Here is a 16,512-nt window from a genome sequence, read left to right as displayed (position 1 = left end):
TTGAAGCTTATTAAAGCAACTCATTTACCGCAATACATACATTTATATATATATATATATATATTTATATATATATATATACAGTATATATATATATATATATATATATATATATCTTCTCTACTAACATTTCAGTTTTTTAGTAAATACTTTTATGCTCATAATGTAAATATTCCATATCTCCTTTACGAATTGCTTTGTGTTATACTGTAACTCTGCTATTTTGAATACATTTGAGTCATGTCCCTATATAGTTTGACAGTGTCCAATATAAGGGGGGGTACCCCATTTAAAAGGTATTATGAATACATGAACATCTATGGAAAAAGATGAAAATGAAAGGGTTTCCTAAACCATCAGTAATATAACTTCTATTGTTCTCTTAAAGGGGGTAAAATAAAAAGTGGTTTGAACTTAGCCATAAAGACAAACTTTGTTCCATTTCTGCTTAATTACTTCAGATTGAAGATGGTTGGTGGCTGGGCAAGAAAGGAGTTTTGGTTGGAGCCTTTCCATCCAATTTTGTGCAAGAAATTTTAGAACCTTCTCCAGGTATGACTCACATGGTCAATAAAATAATTATGTGTGTTTTCAGAGATATCTATATTATTATTAGGATAGACTGCAAATATCAGATCACAGTGGGGTTTAACTAGGGGTCTATCAGCATCGCCACTGAGCTTCTGTTTAACCCCTTCTTGACGGGCGGGTGCGGGCACTCTCCTTAGCCGGTAAGTCTTTGCTGCATATAGCATGGGCGCGGCCATCTTGGAGATGTCATTGGGGAGTGGCGATGAGTCCCCATGACAGCCTCGGGTCTTCCGAAGACCCGAGGCAGTCTCGTTTTAACCTATTAATTACCATGTGTGATTAGCAAATAATATGTGTGATTAGCAAATCAGAATATAATAACGGTTTTTCACTGCATCTAACGCCCAAAGTCAAAAATGGCACTTTTTTGCCATTTCGAAAAATATAAAAAATTAAATAAAAAGTGATCAAACGATCGTACAGTCCTAAAAAAGGTAGCATTAAAAATGTCGTCAAAAGTGGCGCAGCTACTTATACTGAATTATGAAAAAGTTATTAGCGCCAGAATATGGCAAAATAAAAAAAAACATTTTATGTACAGGAGGTTTTAATTTTTGTAAATGTATGAATAGAAAGGCGGACAAGGAAAGACCAAATAGCGCTCATAGAGTAGTAGAGTAGTAACCTGTGGTGATGGTTAGGAAAAGTGGAGAGAGGCTCACCGGATTTGGTTGTGCTATTTTAGGCACAACTCTAATGAGGGTATAGAACAGTGATAGCAAACCTTTTAGATGCCGAGTGCCCAAACCACAACCGAAACCCACATATTTTTCCCGAAGTGCCGATTCAACAATTTAAGCAGTAACTTATTACTCCCTGCTCTGTTACATGTTTAAATTGTATAGGCACCTGAGGACACCAATAAAGTAGAAAGAAGGAGAAGAAGTTTGGATTATCATTGTAGCTTCCTCCTAGGGATCTGGGCTGCCTGGGACTGCAAGAGGCCTTGAGTCCTGTCTGGCGAACTCTGCATTGGGGTGATGGCGCAGGTGCCCATGGAGAGGGGCCTGTGCCATAGGTTCGCCACCACTGGTATAGAATGTCGGGTGTTAGTGTCCCCTGGTGCTGCCTGTGGACAAGGGTCGTCGAGACATGGTTGCCATACCGGTCTAGAGGCGTAATCGGTAGAGCAGGGTGGGTACTTGTCACAAATTGGTGCACATGGATAGGTCACATACACAGGAAAAATCGATAAAGGGTGCTTTTATTCGGTATCTCTGGTTCCAGATATACCGAATAAAAGTACCCTTTATCGATTTTTCCTGTGTATGTGACCTATCCGTGTGCGCCAATTTGGGACAAGTACCCACCCTGCTCTACTGTAAATGTATGATAACATTATAAAACCTATACAAATTTGGTATAACCATGATCGTGCCAATCCAAATAATAAAGTAGAATTGTCATTTGGGGCGCACAATGAAAGCCATAAAAAAGCCCTCAAGATAACGGCGCAAAAGTGGTTTTTCACCATTTTCACTGCATTTGGAAATTTTTACCCGCTTCCCAGTACACGGAATGGAATATTCAATACCATTACTATGAAGTGCAATTTGTTACACAGAAAACAAGCCGTCACAGAGCTCTTTGGAGGAAAAATTTTAAAAAGTTAAGAGGTGCAGCAACATATTTTCAGGTCTGGTAGTTTATTATGTTTATTTTTTATTTTTGCTTATACAGATAAGGCGATCAATTTAAAGAAAAACAACAAGCAAAGACCAAAAATGACAGACATAAATTTTACCCCATCTGGAGAAAGCCCGGTAAGATGCTGAATATTTTGGTTCAGGAACTCAACTTACCAAACTATGAGGCAGTATATTCACTGAGCTGTACTAGCTACCAAATGCTACAACATTTGTGGTGCCATTTTGACTAGTAGTACTGACCTGTAAAAATACAATTATGTAGAGCACACTAAAGCAAATCTACCAAATATCAAGCATGATAAACCAGGCAGCAGTGGAGTAACAAGACTCTTGTGCAAACTTTGGATCGAAGCCCCCAAATGCCTAAACTCTCGTTGCCACCTCTGTTGGCACATTACATTTGAGAATACACATATATGCTACACAGAATTATACTAATAGAACCATACTCCTTATACACCTTAAATCTAGTGTCCAGCAGCCTCCCTTATTCCAGCAACTCTTATTAAAGAAATTCTCACAGCAGCCCCCTTAATGAAATGTCAGCAGAGGCCCCCTTAATGAGATGTCAGCAGAGACCCCCTTAATGAGATGTCAGCAGAGACCCCCTTAATGAAATGTCAGCAGAGACCCCCTTAATGAGATGTCAGCAGAGACCCCCTTAATGAGATGTCAGCAGAGGCCCCGTTAATGAGATGTCAGCAGAGGCCCCCTTAATGAGATGGCAGCAGAGACCCCCTTAATGAGATGTCAGCAGAGGGACCCTTAATGAAATGGCAGCAGACCTCCCTTAATGAAATGGGAGCAGACGCCCCCTTAATGAAGCAAAAACAATAAACTGTACTCACCTCACCCAATGATCCCACGGTTTCCTCTTAGCCGCGCACACACTGTATGATGCGGTGGTAGCGCCATTGATGTCGTCAATAGACGGATAGACCAGCAATTGCCTGCTTGCGCCGCTTACACGCATACAATTGATTCTTCACACATCCCAGGTCCATCTCCAGGGACCGATCGCGGTTACGTCTGCTGCGACCACAATCATTACGCCACTGCCAGGCACACTTATTCATAGATCCAGGAACAGTAACTGTGGTAATCTTCTTATACTTGTTATCCAGGGCCTCCTTGCTACTAAAATCAACTGTTTAAATTATGCTAATAAACCTGAAGGTGTTACCAGAGTTCTTCCATGCTGCATCTTCAAAGGCTGTTATAGTGTGCAAGGAGCACTTTCCCCTCCCACTGTGTGCTGAAACCTTCTCTGCTCCAGTGAGCTTACATCAGACGGAGGGAAGGGTTAACTTCTGAGGGAGCAAGGGGGAAGGGGAGAAAATCAGCCTGTTAAGCATGTAGTTTAGCATAATTTTAAAAGTTGATTTTAGAAGGAAGGATGTTATAGATAAACCATGGACACTTCTAATGTTTGTTATCTATAGCCTCCTTCCTTCTAAAATCAACTTTTAAAATTATGCTAATAAGCCAGAAGGGTTATTGGGGAGTATTACCGGAGCTACTGCATACTGTAGTTTAACAGGCTGTTAGATTTTCCCTCCCCCCTGCTCCCTCTGTACTTAGCCCCTCCCTCTGCCTGATGTCATTTTACTGGAGCAGAGGAGGTTTCAGCACACAGTGGGAGGGGAAAGTAACAGCATTTGAAGCTGCAGGAGCTCTGGTAACACCCCAGGGCCCTTGAGGTTTATTAGCATAATTTAAAAAGTCAATTTTAGAAGGAAGGAGGCTATAGATAACAAACATAAGAAGTGTCCCTGGTTTATCATGCTTGATTTTAATGGACATTATTAGAGATGAGCGAGTATACTCGTCCGAGCTTGATGCTCGTTCGAGTATTAAGGTACTCGAAACGGCTCGTTGCTCGGACGAGTATTTCCCCTGCTCGAGATCGAGCATTTAATTAAAAAAACACAGTGAAGAACAATGAAGAATAGAATAAAAACAGTGATCACAGTGAACACAGGATCATTTAAGTGAAAAACACAGTAAAGAACACAGTGAAGAATAGATTACAGATGTTCGGCACATCTGCTTACTTGTCGGAAGATACGCGCAGAACGGTGCGAACAAAATAGTATGTGAAGAACAATATATATGTGTGAAGAACACATTGAAGAACACGGTGAGCAGGACAGAGACACCGGGGAGCAGCACAGAGACACCGGGGAGCAGCACAGAGACATCGGGCAGTGGCACGGAGACATCGGGCAGCGGCACGGAGACATCGGGGCACGGAGACATCGGGGCACGGAGACATCGGGGCACGGAGACATAGGGGCACGGAGACATAGGGGCACGGAGACATAGGGGCACGGAGACATCGGGGTACGGAGACATCGGGGTACGGAGACATAGGGGCACGGAGACATAGGGGCACGGAGACATAGGGGCACGGAGACATCGGGGCACGGAGACATCGGGGCACGGAGACGCTGATGTGTTTAATCCAGAAACTTCAGGTGTGGTGTTTTTATACTGTGCCATGACTACTGAATCTTCCCCACATTGCCTAGTGTTCCTCTGGTTTACTCTGTGAGCTCTTACAAGGAATAACACACATTGAAATAAATTCAATAAAGCCAACAACTTATGAAATTGTGCTATTCCTAATGCACTAGCATCACAGTGACACCGTCACCCGTGTGCTCGGAGCCTGGGAGAGGGCAGCCCATCTCAGAATGAGCTCATTTATTGGTAATGCAGGTAGACAAGGCAAGAGATAAATAGGGGCACGGAGACATCGGGGCACGGAGACATCGGGGCACGGAGACATAGGGGCACGGAGACATAGGGGCACGGAGACATAGGGGCACGGAGACATCGGGGCACGGAGACATCGGGGCACGGAGACATAGGGGCACGGAGACATCGGGGCACGGAGACATAGGGGCACGGAGACATAGGGGCACGGAGACATCGGGGCACGGAGACATAGGGGCACGGAGACATAGGGGCACGGAGACATCGGGGCACGGTGACATCGGGGCACGGTGACATCGGTGACATCGGGGAGACTTCAGTGGAAGAAGAGCAGCGGATCCCGGGACAGCGTATCTCCCGATAAGTAAGCAGATGTGCCAAACATCTGCAATCTATTCTTCACTGTGTTTTTCACTTAAATGATCCTGTGTTCACTGTTTTTATTCTATTCTTCACTGTTCTTCACATCTGCTAACTTGTCGGGAGATAATATACGCGCGGAACAGTGAAGAATAGATTGCAGATGTTTGCATACATCTGCTAACTTATCAGAAGACATTCTTTTTCAATTAATTAACACATTTTATTCCCGAACCATGGTCCCTTTGAAAAATGCTCGAGTCTCCCATTGACTTCAATGGGGCTCGTTATTCGAGACGAGCACTCGAGCATCAGGAAAAGTTCGTCTCGAATAACGAGCACCCGAGCATTTTAGTGCTCGCTCATCTCTAGACATTATCCTTTAAGCTTACAAATCTATTTAAAACAAAACAACTATTTCCTTAAAAAATGTAATAGTTATATCCACCCACAGTCACATACATGAATACACAGTGACATACAAACATATATAGAGGAACAGACACAGCCTTAACTAGAACTTGTTTGGGAGGGGCTTGTGCAAATTGTGATGTTTTAACAAATTTTGTAAGTCCTCTTGGCAGGAAAGGTTTTAGCTTAAAGCAACGCAAGTAATTATTTGAGTTCTTGAGAAAGCAGGGATGCCTCACACTGACGTCCTCAGGATGCCAATACTGATAAAAGATACAGCAAGGCCCAGAAATACCAAATCTGAGGAACATTGCTTAAAATTGTGGAAGGTATATATTTATATACCAGCATGTACACAGTACCTTGCGAAAGTATTCGGCCCCCTTGAACTTTTCTACCTTTTGCAACATTTCAAAAGAATCCACAAGTGGGACACAATTTTGAAGTGGAACGAAAATTTATTGGATATTTAAAAATTTTGTAAAAAATAATAAACTTAAAAGTGGGGTGTGCAATATTATTCCGTCCCTTTACTTTCAGTGCAGCAAACTCAGTCCAGAAGTTCAGTGAGAATCTCTGAATGATCCAATGTTGTCCTAAAAGACTGATGATAAATATAATCCACCTATGTGTAATCAAGTCAGCCATGACTAAGAACGGCTAGTCCGTTCGAAACGCGTTGGCATAGATTACTTGCTATGGATTTTTATAACTTGCTTAAATAAAGAAATGGAGTTGTTCCTGACAAGGCTATATACCGAAGTCTTTTTTATTGTGTAATCAAGTCTCCATATAAATACACCTGCTATGTCATAGTCTCAGGGTTCTGTTTAATCCTTACAGGATTCAGCCCCTGCAGCACCAGAACTTAATAGTATGTCCTGGTGCACGTGGGGGTTAAAGCGCAGAAAGCATCGTGAAGACCAAAGAACCAACCAGGCAGGTCTGTGATACTGTTTTATAAGTTTAAATCTGAATTTGGAAACAAAAAGATTTCACAAAGTTTAAACATCCCAAGGAGTATTGTTCAAGTGATCATATTGAAATGGGAGGAGTATCATACCAATGCAAATCTACCAAGACCCGGCCATCCCTCTAAACTTTCATCTCAAACAAGGAAAATACTGATCAGAGATGCAGCCAAGAGGCCCATGATCACTCTAGATCAGTGGTTCTCAACCTGTGGGTCGGGACCCCAGCGGGGGTCAAACGACCAAAACCGGGGGTCGCCTAAAGCCATCGGAGCCGCAATTTTACTGTGTTTTTACTGCGAGTTGCATGGTTTGGGGTCACCACAGCATGAGGAACTGTATTGCGGGGTCACAGCATTAGAAAGGTTGAGAACCACTGCTCTAGATGAACTGCAGAGATCCACAGTTGAGGTGGTGAGTCTATCCGTAGAACAATCGGCTGTAAACTGCACAAATCTGGCCTATATGGAAGAGTGGCAAGAAGAAAGCTCTATGCTAAAGATATCCATAAAAAGTTTTGTTTTAAGTTTGTCACAAACCACCTGGGAGAAACAACAAACATGTGGAAGAAGGTGCTCTGGTCACAAAATCAAACTTCTTGGCCATAATGCCAAACAATATGTTTGGCCGCAAAAGCAACACAGCTCATCACCCTGAACACACCATCCTTACTGGCATCATGGTTTGGGCCTGCTTTTCTTCAGCAGGGACAGGGAAGATGATTAAAATTGATGGGGAGATGGATGAAGCCAAATACAGGACCATTCTGGAAGAAAGAAAAGACCTGAGACTGAGACAGAGATTAATCTTCCAACAAAACAATGATCCCAAACATGAAGCAAAATCTACAATAGAATGGTTGACAAATAAATGTATCCAGCTGTTAGAATGGCCTAGTCAAAGTCCAAACCTGAATCCAAATGAAACTGTGGAAGGGCTGAAAACTGCCGTTCACAAATGCTCTCCATCCATCCTCACTGAGCTCAAGCTGTTTTCCAAGTAAGAATGGCCAAGAATTTAAGTCTTAGAGACATGCCCCAAACGACTTGGAGCTGTATTCACAGCAAAAGGTGGCGCCTCAAAGTATTAACTTAAAGGCGCCGAATAATATTACACTCCCCACTTTTCAGTTTATTATTTTTTACAAAATATCCATTAAATTTCTTTCCACTTCACAGTTGTGTCCCACTTGCTGTTGATTCTTTACAAAAAAAATTACAGTTTTATATCTTTATGTTTGAAGCCTAAAATGTGGCAAAGGTAGAAAAGTTCAAGGGGGCCTTTGCATGACACTGTATAAAAACACTCATATATACAATAATAAATACTGGACAATCATAGCCATGGCTAGTTGTCAGGGGCGCCAGTTTGCCGGATTGGCTGTTTGGCCACCAATCTGGCACTGTGTTGAAGTTACGCGGCCGAACCCTGAAGTGGAACATTGGGTCTGCTAATATCTAGTGGCAAGATTTGGCTCTGAAGTCTGCCTGCAATGGCGTATACGACCAGTGTTCCCAAATTATTGTTCCTATTTATAGTAGCTATGGAAGTTATTATTAGTCTGGGATGATTTAATTGTAAATGTCTCACATATGTTTCAGTCATATTCTGGAATGAACATCTCACAGAGTATACCTAATAGGAATACAAACTAAAACGCATGTGAACTGAGCTCAAAACACAAGTAGCTTAGCAGCCCACTAGCATTGGATCCTCATAATTGCTATAATTTATACAAAATGTACAAATAAATATAGACATTAGCTCTTGACCTAAACTACAGCCTTTTTATCAACTCTCATTTTTATATTTGTACATGTTCTTTTCTTCAGCTAAAACAGGATAAGGTTGCAGAGAACAATTTCAAAGGTAAAATATTTTCAAAACATTTTATTTATGATAAAATCAATGAATTCCAAGAAATGTGTTTTTCTTAACTGAAAAAAACTGCTCATGCTTTATCTGAACCATGTTCTACAACACGGGTGTCAAACACAAGCCTTCTGTTATCGGTCCGACTATAGAGAATAGAGGCAGAATGTGATACTCACCTTGCCTCACTCCTATTTCCTTCAGCTTTCTTCCGTTGTACAAACCGGCTCTGCAGCTGGCAAACGTGATGATGTTACCACATCATGTGTGCCGGCTCCAGAGCCAACACGAACAGCAGGTGAAAGGAAGGAAGAAGGCCGCTGGCGCTGCTGCGTAGGAGTGAGGCAAGGTGAGTAAAATGTTGTTTTTTTACTCACAGTGGGACAGGGGAGGGGTAGCTAGTGGGGAGCACTGTTACTGCTGGTGGTGGTAATGTGGCTACTGGGGAGCACTGTTACAGCTGGTGGGGGCACTGTGGATACTGGGAGGCACTATGACTGGGGGGGCAGTGTGGCTACTGGGGGGGCAGCATGACTACTGAGGGGCAGTGTGGCTACTGGGGAACAGTGTAACTGCTAGGGGGCACTGTGGCTACTGAAGGCACTATGACTGGGGGGGGGCAGTGTGGCCACTGGGAGCACTGTGGCTAACGGGGAAAGTGGGTACTGTGGGCAGCACGGCTACTGGGGGGCAGTGTGACAGATAGGGGGCACTGTGGCTACTGGGGGCACTATAACTACTGGGAGCAGTGTGGCTACTGGGGGGGCAGTGTGGCTACTGGGGGCATTGGGTACTGTGGGCAGCGTGATTACTGGGGGCAGCGTGGCTAGTGGGTGAACTGGCCACTGGGAGCAGTAATGCTACTGGGGGGCAGTGTGGCAACTGGGGGCACTGAGTGGTAAAACTCAAAGCAGATCCTATTATTGTTCTAATTTTTAGCTCAGGTACTGTTTTCTACTATCATCGGAGTGTGAATGAGCCCTACCTTCTGATGACACAGGGGTTCAAACAATGGTTCATTGTTTGTGGCTCAATAACGCATTAATTGTTGAGCAGGTAGGGTATGTAGGGTACTGTGCCTACAGATATAGATGTAAAGCACTGGTGGTCTTTGATTACTTCTTCTAAGCTTAGAACGAGCACAGATACTGAATCTTTCCACACAAAACTTATATCGAACTTCTCAAGTCTTTCTGCTCTACACATGCTGTCTGTAGACTGAACTCTTTACAGTCTAAGATCTCCAAGTTTCATCAGCATTTTTTCTGGATGACCTCACATTTTTAAATGAGGGTCTAGGACTTTCCTAGACCAAGGTCCCTTTTGCATGGTGCTCATGAGATCCAGGGCAATTTTTAAGGTGGACCCAAGAAACCCCAATCAGTTTGACATAAGTGTATTACCGTGACCTTCCTTCAGAGACACACGGTATATTGTAGTATAGTGCAGTAGAGCTTGTTGTTTCATGTGTGTTTGTTTCTGCTAGGTTTATATATAGAAGAGAAGGGCTTGGCTGGCGGGAGGGCCAGGCTCAGGAAAGACTGCTGTTATATCACCATAAAGATTTCTAGCATGATGAGACTTGTATGATAGTGGTCTCTGAAGCTATGTAAAGATAAGGAGGCACCACCCATGTCTTTTAACAACCGCAGCACTTTTTAAATGCTAAAATATTCTTGCACTTTCTTTGAAGCATAATCTGATCTAAGCTTATCTTTGCTTCTTCATCTGTAGATACCCTATCGATTTTAACACTAGTTATAATAAATATAGCAGTAAGTGAATTAATTAAAAAATGTATTCCAACTAATTCACTACAATGGTATTGTTGAAGGCATGTTCATAGGTTCCATTTATAAAGAATGTCATAATCTTAAATTCATCACTTAATTGAATTCATATTAAATATATGTATTTGCATGAAATGGAATTCATTTCCCTAATTTATTTACAAAAACATCAAATAAGCATTTTTTAAATTATGTATGCCCCCTGGGTGTTTCAGCCCAGAACTGAGGCTTCTAAATGACCCTGCCTGATGAAGGCCCAAGTTCTCAGCAGAAATCCATAGCATGTAAAAATAAAGATTTGATGACCCTTTATTCTTACTCCCACTGGGTTTGAAACGCATACCTTCATACTGTGGAAGATCGCCAGTGGTCTCCTTTTTTTACCTATTGAAGAAACACAGTAGGCAGGGTTGTTGTCTAGGTTGTTAACCATGTTAAGATAAGCAGATATGTTGGGGTACAATGTACAGCGCCACCTTATGCTTAATTGTATAACAAGTTATAAAATATGCCTATGTTTTTGTAAAACAACACATAAACAAAATATGAATTAAACTTAAACACTCTGACCTTTACTAGTCTAAACAATCAGATATCACTGCATGTTATGCTGAAATTGTGTTTTCCAAGAATAATCCCCATAATTTAAAGCAGAAGTATATCAAATTAACATTGAGGATCCAACAGTGCATTATAAATAAAGGGCATAATTTATCCTGGACCCATTGAGGCTAATTTATATTTATTTATAATGTTTTCACTTGTATTTGGTAGTAAGTCTTTAAATATAACAATAAATGTAATATTTAAGCTTTCACTCTTCCCTCTATTCTCCACCCTAACTAAACATTTCATACAATCTGCAATCATTTCTATACCAACAATACACTTAGCCAATGTCTTTGTCTAGCATGCTGGCTTGTACTGATGTTTTAATAATATAGTATAAAGCTACATCCCTAACATCAATAATAAAAATAGATAGCAAATATAATTAGGTTTTGCATGCGTCTAATGCTTAACATCTAATCAATTAAGCTAAAAAATATATATTTTAGTTATAGAACCGTTTGTAATTTAAAAAATTACGCTCTTTTTACAGAATCTACCTCAGAGCCCGTCATAACCAGTGAATTTGCCAGGGTTATGTTCGACTATGTTCCTGCTTTGCCTGATGAACTGGCTCTGAAGAAGGGGGATGTGGTGGCAGTTATCAGTAAGGTTCGATGAGTTTTATATGGTTTTTCAGTTTTGTTGCATTGGTTAAAAAGAATACTCTGCCTATTAAATTTGAAGCCTACCTGCCTTAATAGTACAGGCGGTTCCCTACTTAAGAACACTCAATTTATATACGACCCCTAGTTACAAACGGACCTCTGGATATTGGTAATTTATTGTACTTTAGTACTAGGCTACAATGATCAGCTGTAACAGTTATCAAATATGTCTGTAATGAAGCTTTAGTGTTAATATTGATTCTTATGACAACCCAACATTTTTAAAATCCAATTGTCACAGAGACCACAATGGCTGGGATTACAATGATAAAATATACAGTTCTGACTTACATACAAATTCAACTTAAGAACAAACCTACAGACCCTATCTTATATGTAACCCGGGGACTGCCTGTAATCCCTAAATGTTCATCAGGTGATTCAACAGTCCTGCTACTTACTTTAGTGCTGTCTGCAAACTCTCTTTGGATCTTTATTTACATGTCTAAGCACTGATGAATAAAAGGGGCCTGCAGCAGGATATTATGACTCATCCTGCTCCCCTCCCCTTTATCTCTTCCTATGTTTGCCTGTCAGATGGACTGTAAAAGAAAGAGACACATTGGATGACACCAGTAGGATGTGAGTGAGAAACAGGAAGTTCTGTATATAAGCAGAGGGCAGCAAGGTGAGAACAGGGAAAAGCTAAAGGAGGCAAAAGTACAGGTACATATACATTCAGAGACATGTCTAATGGAACAGAGTTATTGAAAAGTGACCAACCCATTTAATCCTCTTCTTTATGTATATTGCTCTGTTGAAATTCAGAGCGCCGTACTTTTGTTGGTTGGTGCTTTAGGTACTGCAGGATCTTATGTGGATGTTGTTCATATTTAGTGTAACTGATGTGACAGACATGACTGTTTCCCATCTTGTTAACTTCTCTCTCTTTAAATGGTAATCATAATGCAGTCTCTTGTTTTATGTAAATGTACCCTACTGCTTACATTTCCAGCGGAAAGCAGGGAAGAACAGTGTTAAAAAGCTGCATCTAATGGTATACATTAGTGTGTCTGCGGTAGAGAAAAGCAGCATGAGTTGTAAAGCACAGCACACAATCATTGTAGGGACTTGTATAATAGAGCACTCCTAATATATAAAGTGTAGCATAAGGAAGGGGGTGCTTGTTGAGAAGGGGAAATGTCTAAGAGAGGAAACTATTCTTAGGAAACTCTTTAGAGGCTGTGCTTCACCTGATTTCGAGGGGCTGGCACTTTTCTCTTACTGGGTTGGGGGGGGGGGCTTTCTGGCTTACTTCTAACTATATGTCTTTCACTATGCAGCCCCTCCTACTGGCCAGATGTTTGGCAATGGAGATAAAATAGTGGTATATTTATAGAGGTTACAGTTGTGTCTTCGTCTATAAACCAGGGAGGCTCACAAGTCACTCAAAATCACTTTGATCTCCTTTAAGATATTTCAGTTATTATTTAACCTTGCTATGTAAAAATATATGTATGACTAAAAGTTGCCAGACAGCCCCACCACTCTTTTTAGGACATTGATAACCTTTTGATTTCTGAATTAGCTTAGTTCAGCATATGGTTAAGTATAAAAATAAATATACAGTTGCAAGGGCTACTGTATTCTCCTTTTAATCCATTCACACTACCTTCATAGCAGAGATTACTGGATATAACTGGAGCATTACCACTTATCACTCATTACACCTGGTTAACACATTTAATTGAAGTTATCTGCCACATACATACATTTCTTTAATTGGATGTTATTAAAATGAACCTGTGTGAACATAATTTTCCATAAATGTAGCCATGTTGTCCCCTAGTAACAAGATAGTTGTCCTTGGATACGACCACCTCTGCTGGAGTAATTGGACAAAGAAACAAATTGTTCTTGCTTGTGAAATGGCCGAGAGATACACCATGTTCCATAGCCGTCCTGTGGTAATCCAGGTGGTTGTGCCGGTTATCAATAGCGCATGTCTGGCCACTGCTGCTAGAGTGGGATGGAGGTCGTATCCAGGGACAGCTATCTTCTTTCTAAGGGACATAATGGCCACATTAATGAGACAATAGCTTCACACAGGAATTTTTTTAATAAGATGCAATGAAAGAAATGTGTATATATGGTAGATGAATTAAATTAAATTTGAATGCTGAGATAGAAATACCCCTGTAAGTTATACTTTGCCTGGGGCCCTAAGTTACTCCCCTGGTTATACAAAAATTATTATTTTTTTTTAATTAAAGGGATTTTCTTACATTTAAGATAACAATCCGACCACTGGGATTCAACTGGTCACAAGAATAAGTCTCGTGTTCTCATTAATGAAAGGAGTGGCATGTCGAGCATATGTCCGGGCGCTCCTTTTAAATTATATGGGAGTGCCAGAAATTGCTGGACAATGATACCTGGCACTCTGGTTAATCATTTATGAGTAGTGTAAGGGATGGCCAAGTTCAAGCTATGTAATTTTTAGCAATGCCCTTGACATTGAATGTAATGGCTAAATGTATGTTCAACCAATTCATTAGTAAGAATGGGCTCCCCTTTCTGGCAATTGGTAGGGGTTCCAGTGCTTAATAAAACTTGTGACAACTTCACTAACTTAGACTCATATAACAAAAATATTTTTGGTAACAATATTTTTTTTCTACATTTTGTGATTAAGTGGCTGCCACCTTGTCTGTTCTCTACTAGCAGTATTTAGTTATATTCTTTACAGCAGTATCATGGCCATAGTCAGCAATTGTCTGGAGTGAACTCACTGGAGGAGATCTAATACAATTTTGTTTAGCTTGCTGGCTGTATATCGTGATTTTTCAGGTGCAAGGCAATGATGTGAACCTTTTCAGATGCGCTCCACTGCTTTGTGACTTTTCAGGCACAAGCCAGTCCCAATAAACTTTGTCAGAGAGAAAAAAAGAATGACTGCATAGTGCGCCTAATAGTTGCACAGCAGTGGCTTCCCCTCCTATTGAGTTCTACAAAGATTTTTCTAGACATTGGCCCACATTTATTAAAGCGTTTGCACCAGTCTTCTCTCTGACTTTGCACTAGAAAGAATGTGCAAACAGCCTGCACATGTATTTAAGAAGTGTCCATGACACATTTGTGTCGCAGCTGCACTATACCCAATGCGACACAAATTCTGCACACAGAGGGGCGCCCTGGTGTACAGTCAGACCGTGCGCCACATTACTTACCACAACTCAACAGAATTGTGTTGCACTCTCTATGTTTAAGGCGCACCGAAAAAAAAAAATTGGTGCCCTCAGTTGGGGCAGTATGGGGGCGCCAGATTCATGAAGAATGCGTGCCACAATTCATGAATCTGGCAAAACCCCACACACTCCACAGGTAAACTGCACATATGGTTATTTAGAGGTTATATAGAGATCATTATAGGTGTTCTTTTTATTGTAAAATGAGGTGACTGTTGTATAGAAAATCTCTTCTGAATTTGCAATTGTAAGACCTATCATTTACATCACAACAGAAATAATAAAAAAAATTGCTAAGAATTTTTAGATGTTAGTCAATAATTAAGTCAACTGTTTGAAGGGAGAATTGCAGGAGAGTACTTTTTATAAAATATAGAGATTGACATAAAAACTTGGTAAAAACAGGTCATTTTCTGGTGAACTGTAGCACTTGAATGCACATGATAAATCAGGGACACTTACTCAAAGATCCTGAGGGAGCAGGTGAGACAAGTGTATAGCCACCTAGCTCACCTATAGCTCATTAGCATAATTCTAAAAGGTATTTTTAAAAGGAAGTAGCCCATGGTAGCCCATGGATAACAAATATAAGAAGATTATAAGAGTCATGGTGCCTAGATCTATGAATGAGTATCCCTGGTTTATCATCCTTAATTTCAGTAGTGGATTATGATATAGGCGGTTTGGACGGTAGCCCAGGGCCAGAGCCTTCTAGGGGATCCATGGCCACTCAAGTCACCCACCAGATTTTATATTGAGGAATAAGACCATTTCATGATCTTTGAAGGTCCTCTAAGGAGTCCCTAAACCGCAGATTGAAACCAGGCACAAGGGACACATCCTCCATTCCCCAAGAAGCTTGATTCTGTCAGGGTGCGTATGAGTGGATCCGCTGGACCACCGCGGGAGATGGTACTAGCCGACACCTGGGACCGGAGTCTAAGTGGCACCTGGTTTTCACCAGAGCCCACCACAAAGCGAGTTGGACTTGCTGCGGCAGGTTACCACCAGGTCGTGACTAGCCCACGGTGGCAGCCAAGGTCGAGGTACCTTAGCGGAAGACAGTCTCGAGTTCAGGTCCAGGCTCAAGATCAGGGCAGGCGGCAGAGATGCAAGTCCAAATCCGAGGTCAGCAACGGGAGGTCCAAGCAGAAGGGAACGGGCACACAATACAGCAACACGGAGGAACTCAGGTAACACAGCAACACGGAACTCGGGAGTAGGAACATACAGGAGTACAAAGGAACGCTGGAACACACAGGAGTACACAGGAACGCAGGAATAATCGCAAGGAAGCTTTCTCCTGGGGACGCGCACGCACGACAGTCTGACGGAGACCAGGAGCTTGGACAGGTAAGTCCGGGGAAGCGGGAGACACAGGAGCACTTGGAGGAACATGGGTGCGACCACGATCCGAGACAGGGATCGCGGAAGCACCCGTGACAGATTCTAGTGCCATATGAAGAAGTGATTCCAGACTTGGGGATAAAATATTCATACAGCCTAGGGCCCATGGCAATCTTAATCTGCCTTTCTTGATTTTGATGATAGATTTCTTTAACTGAGGTCCGTTTTTTATCAACATTTTAATCAGTGACTAGCAAAAGTACAAGTAAAATACCTTTTTTCGATATCTGTGAATTGACAGACTAAATACAAAGCTATTAAGCTAAAGTCTAGACCAC

At 41.6% G+C, this 16,512-nt stretch overlaps 1 protein-coding gene across 3 annotated transcripts in view; it reads left to right on the top strand.

The window, feature by feature from the left end:
* The window catches only part of SH3D21 (SH3 domain containing 21), a 74,099-nt gene that overhangs the window by 13,231 nt on the left and 44,356 nt on the right, over positions 1 to 16,512 (top strand). For all 3 annotated transcript variants that reach the window (XM_072136802.1, XM_072136800.1, XM_072136803.1), the window contains 4 exons: positions 462 to 552; positions 2,272 to 2,354; positions 8,533 to 8,569; positions 11,465 to 11,583. In XM_072136802.1, the coding sequence (XP_071992903.1) occupies positions 462 to 552; positions 2,272 to 2,354; positions 8,533 to 8,569; positions 11,465 to 11,583 (330 nt within the window). The remainder of the gene's footprint in view (positions 1 to 461; positions 553 to 2,271; positions 2,355 to 8,532; positions 8,570 to 11,464; positions 11,584 to 16,512) is intronic.

This window comes from Engystomops pustulosus, chromosome 2 (assembly GCF_040894005.1).
Source record: "Engystomops pustulosus chromosome 2, aEngPut4.maternal, whole genome shotgun sequence".
Lineage (NCBI taxonomy): Eukaryota > Metazoa > Chordata > Amphibia > Anura > Leptodactylidae > Engystomops > Engystomops pustulosus.
This window is presented reverse-complemented; position numbering and strand designations above follow the sequence as displayed.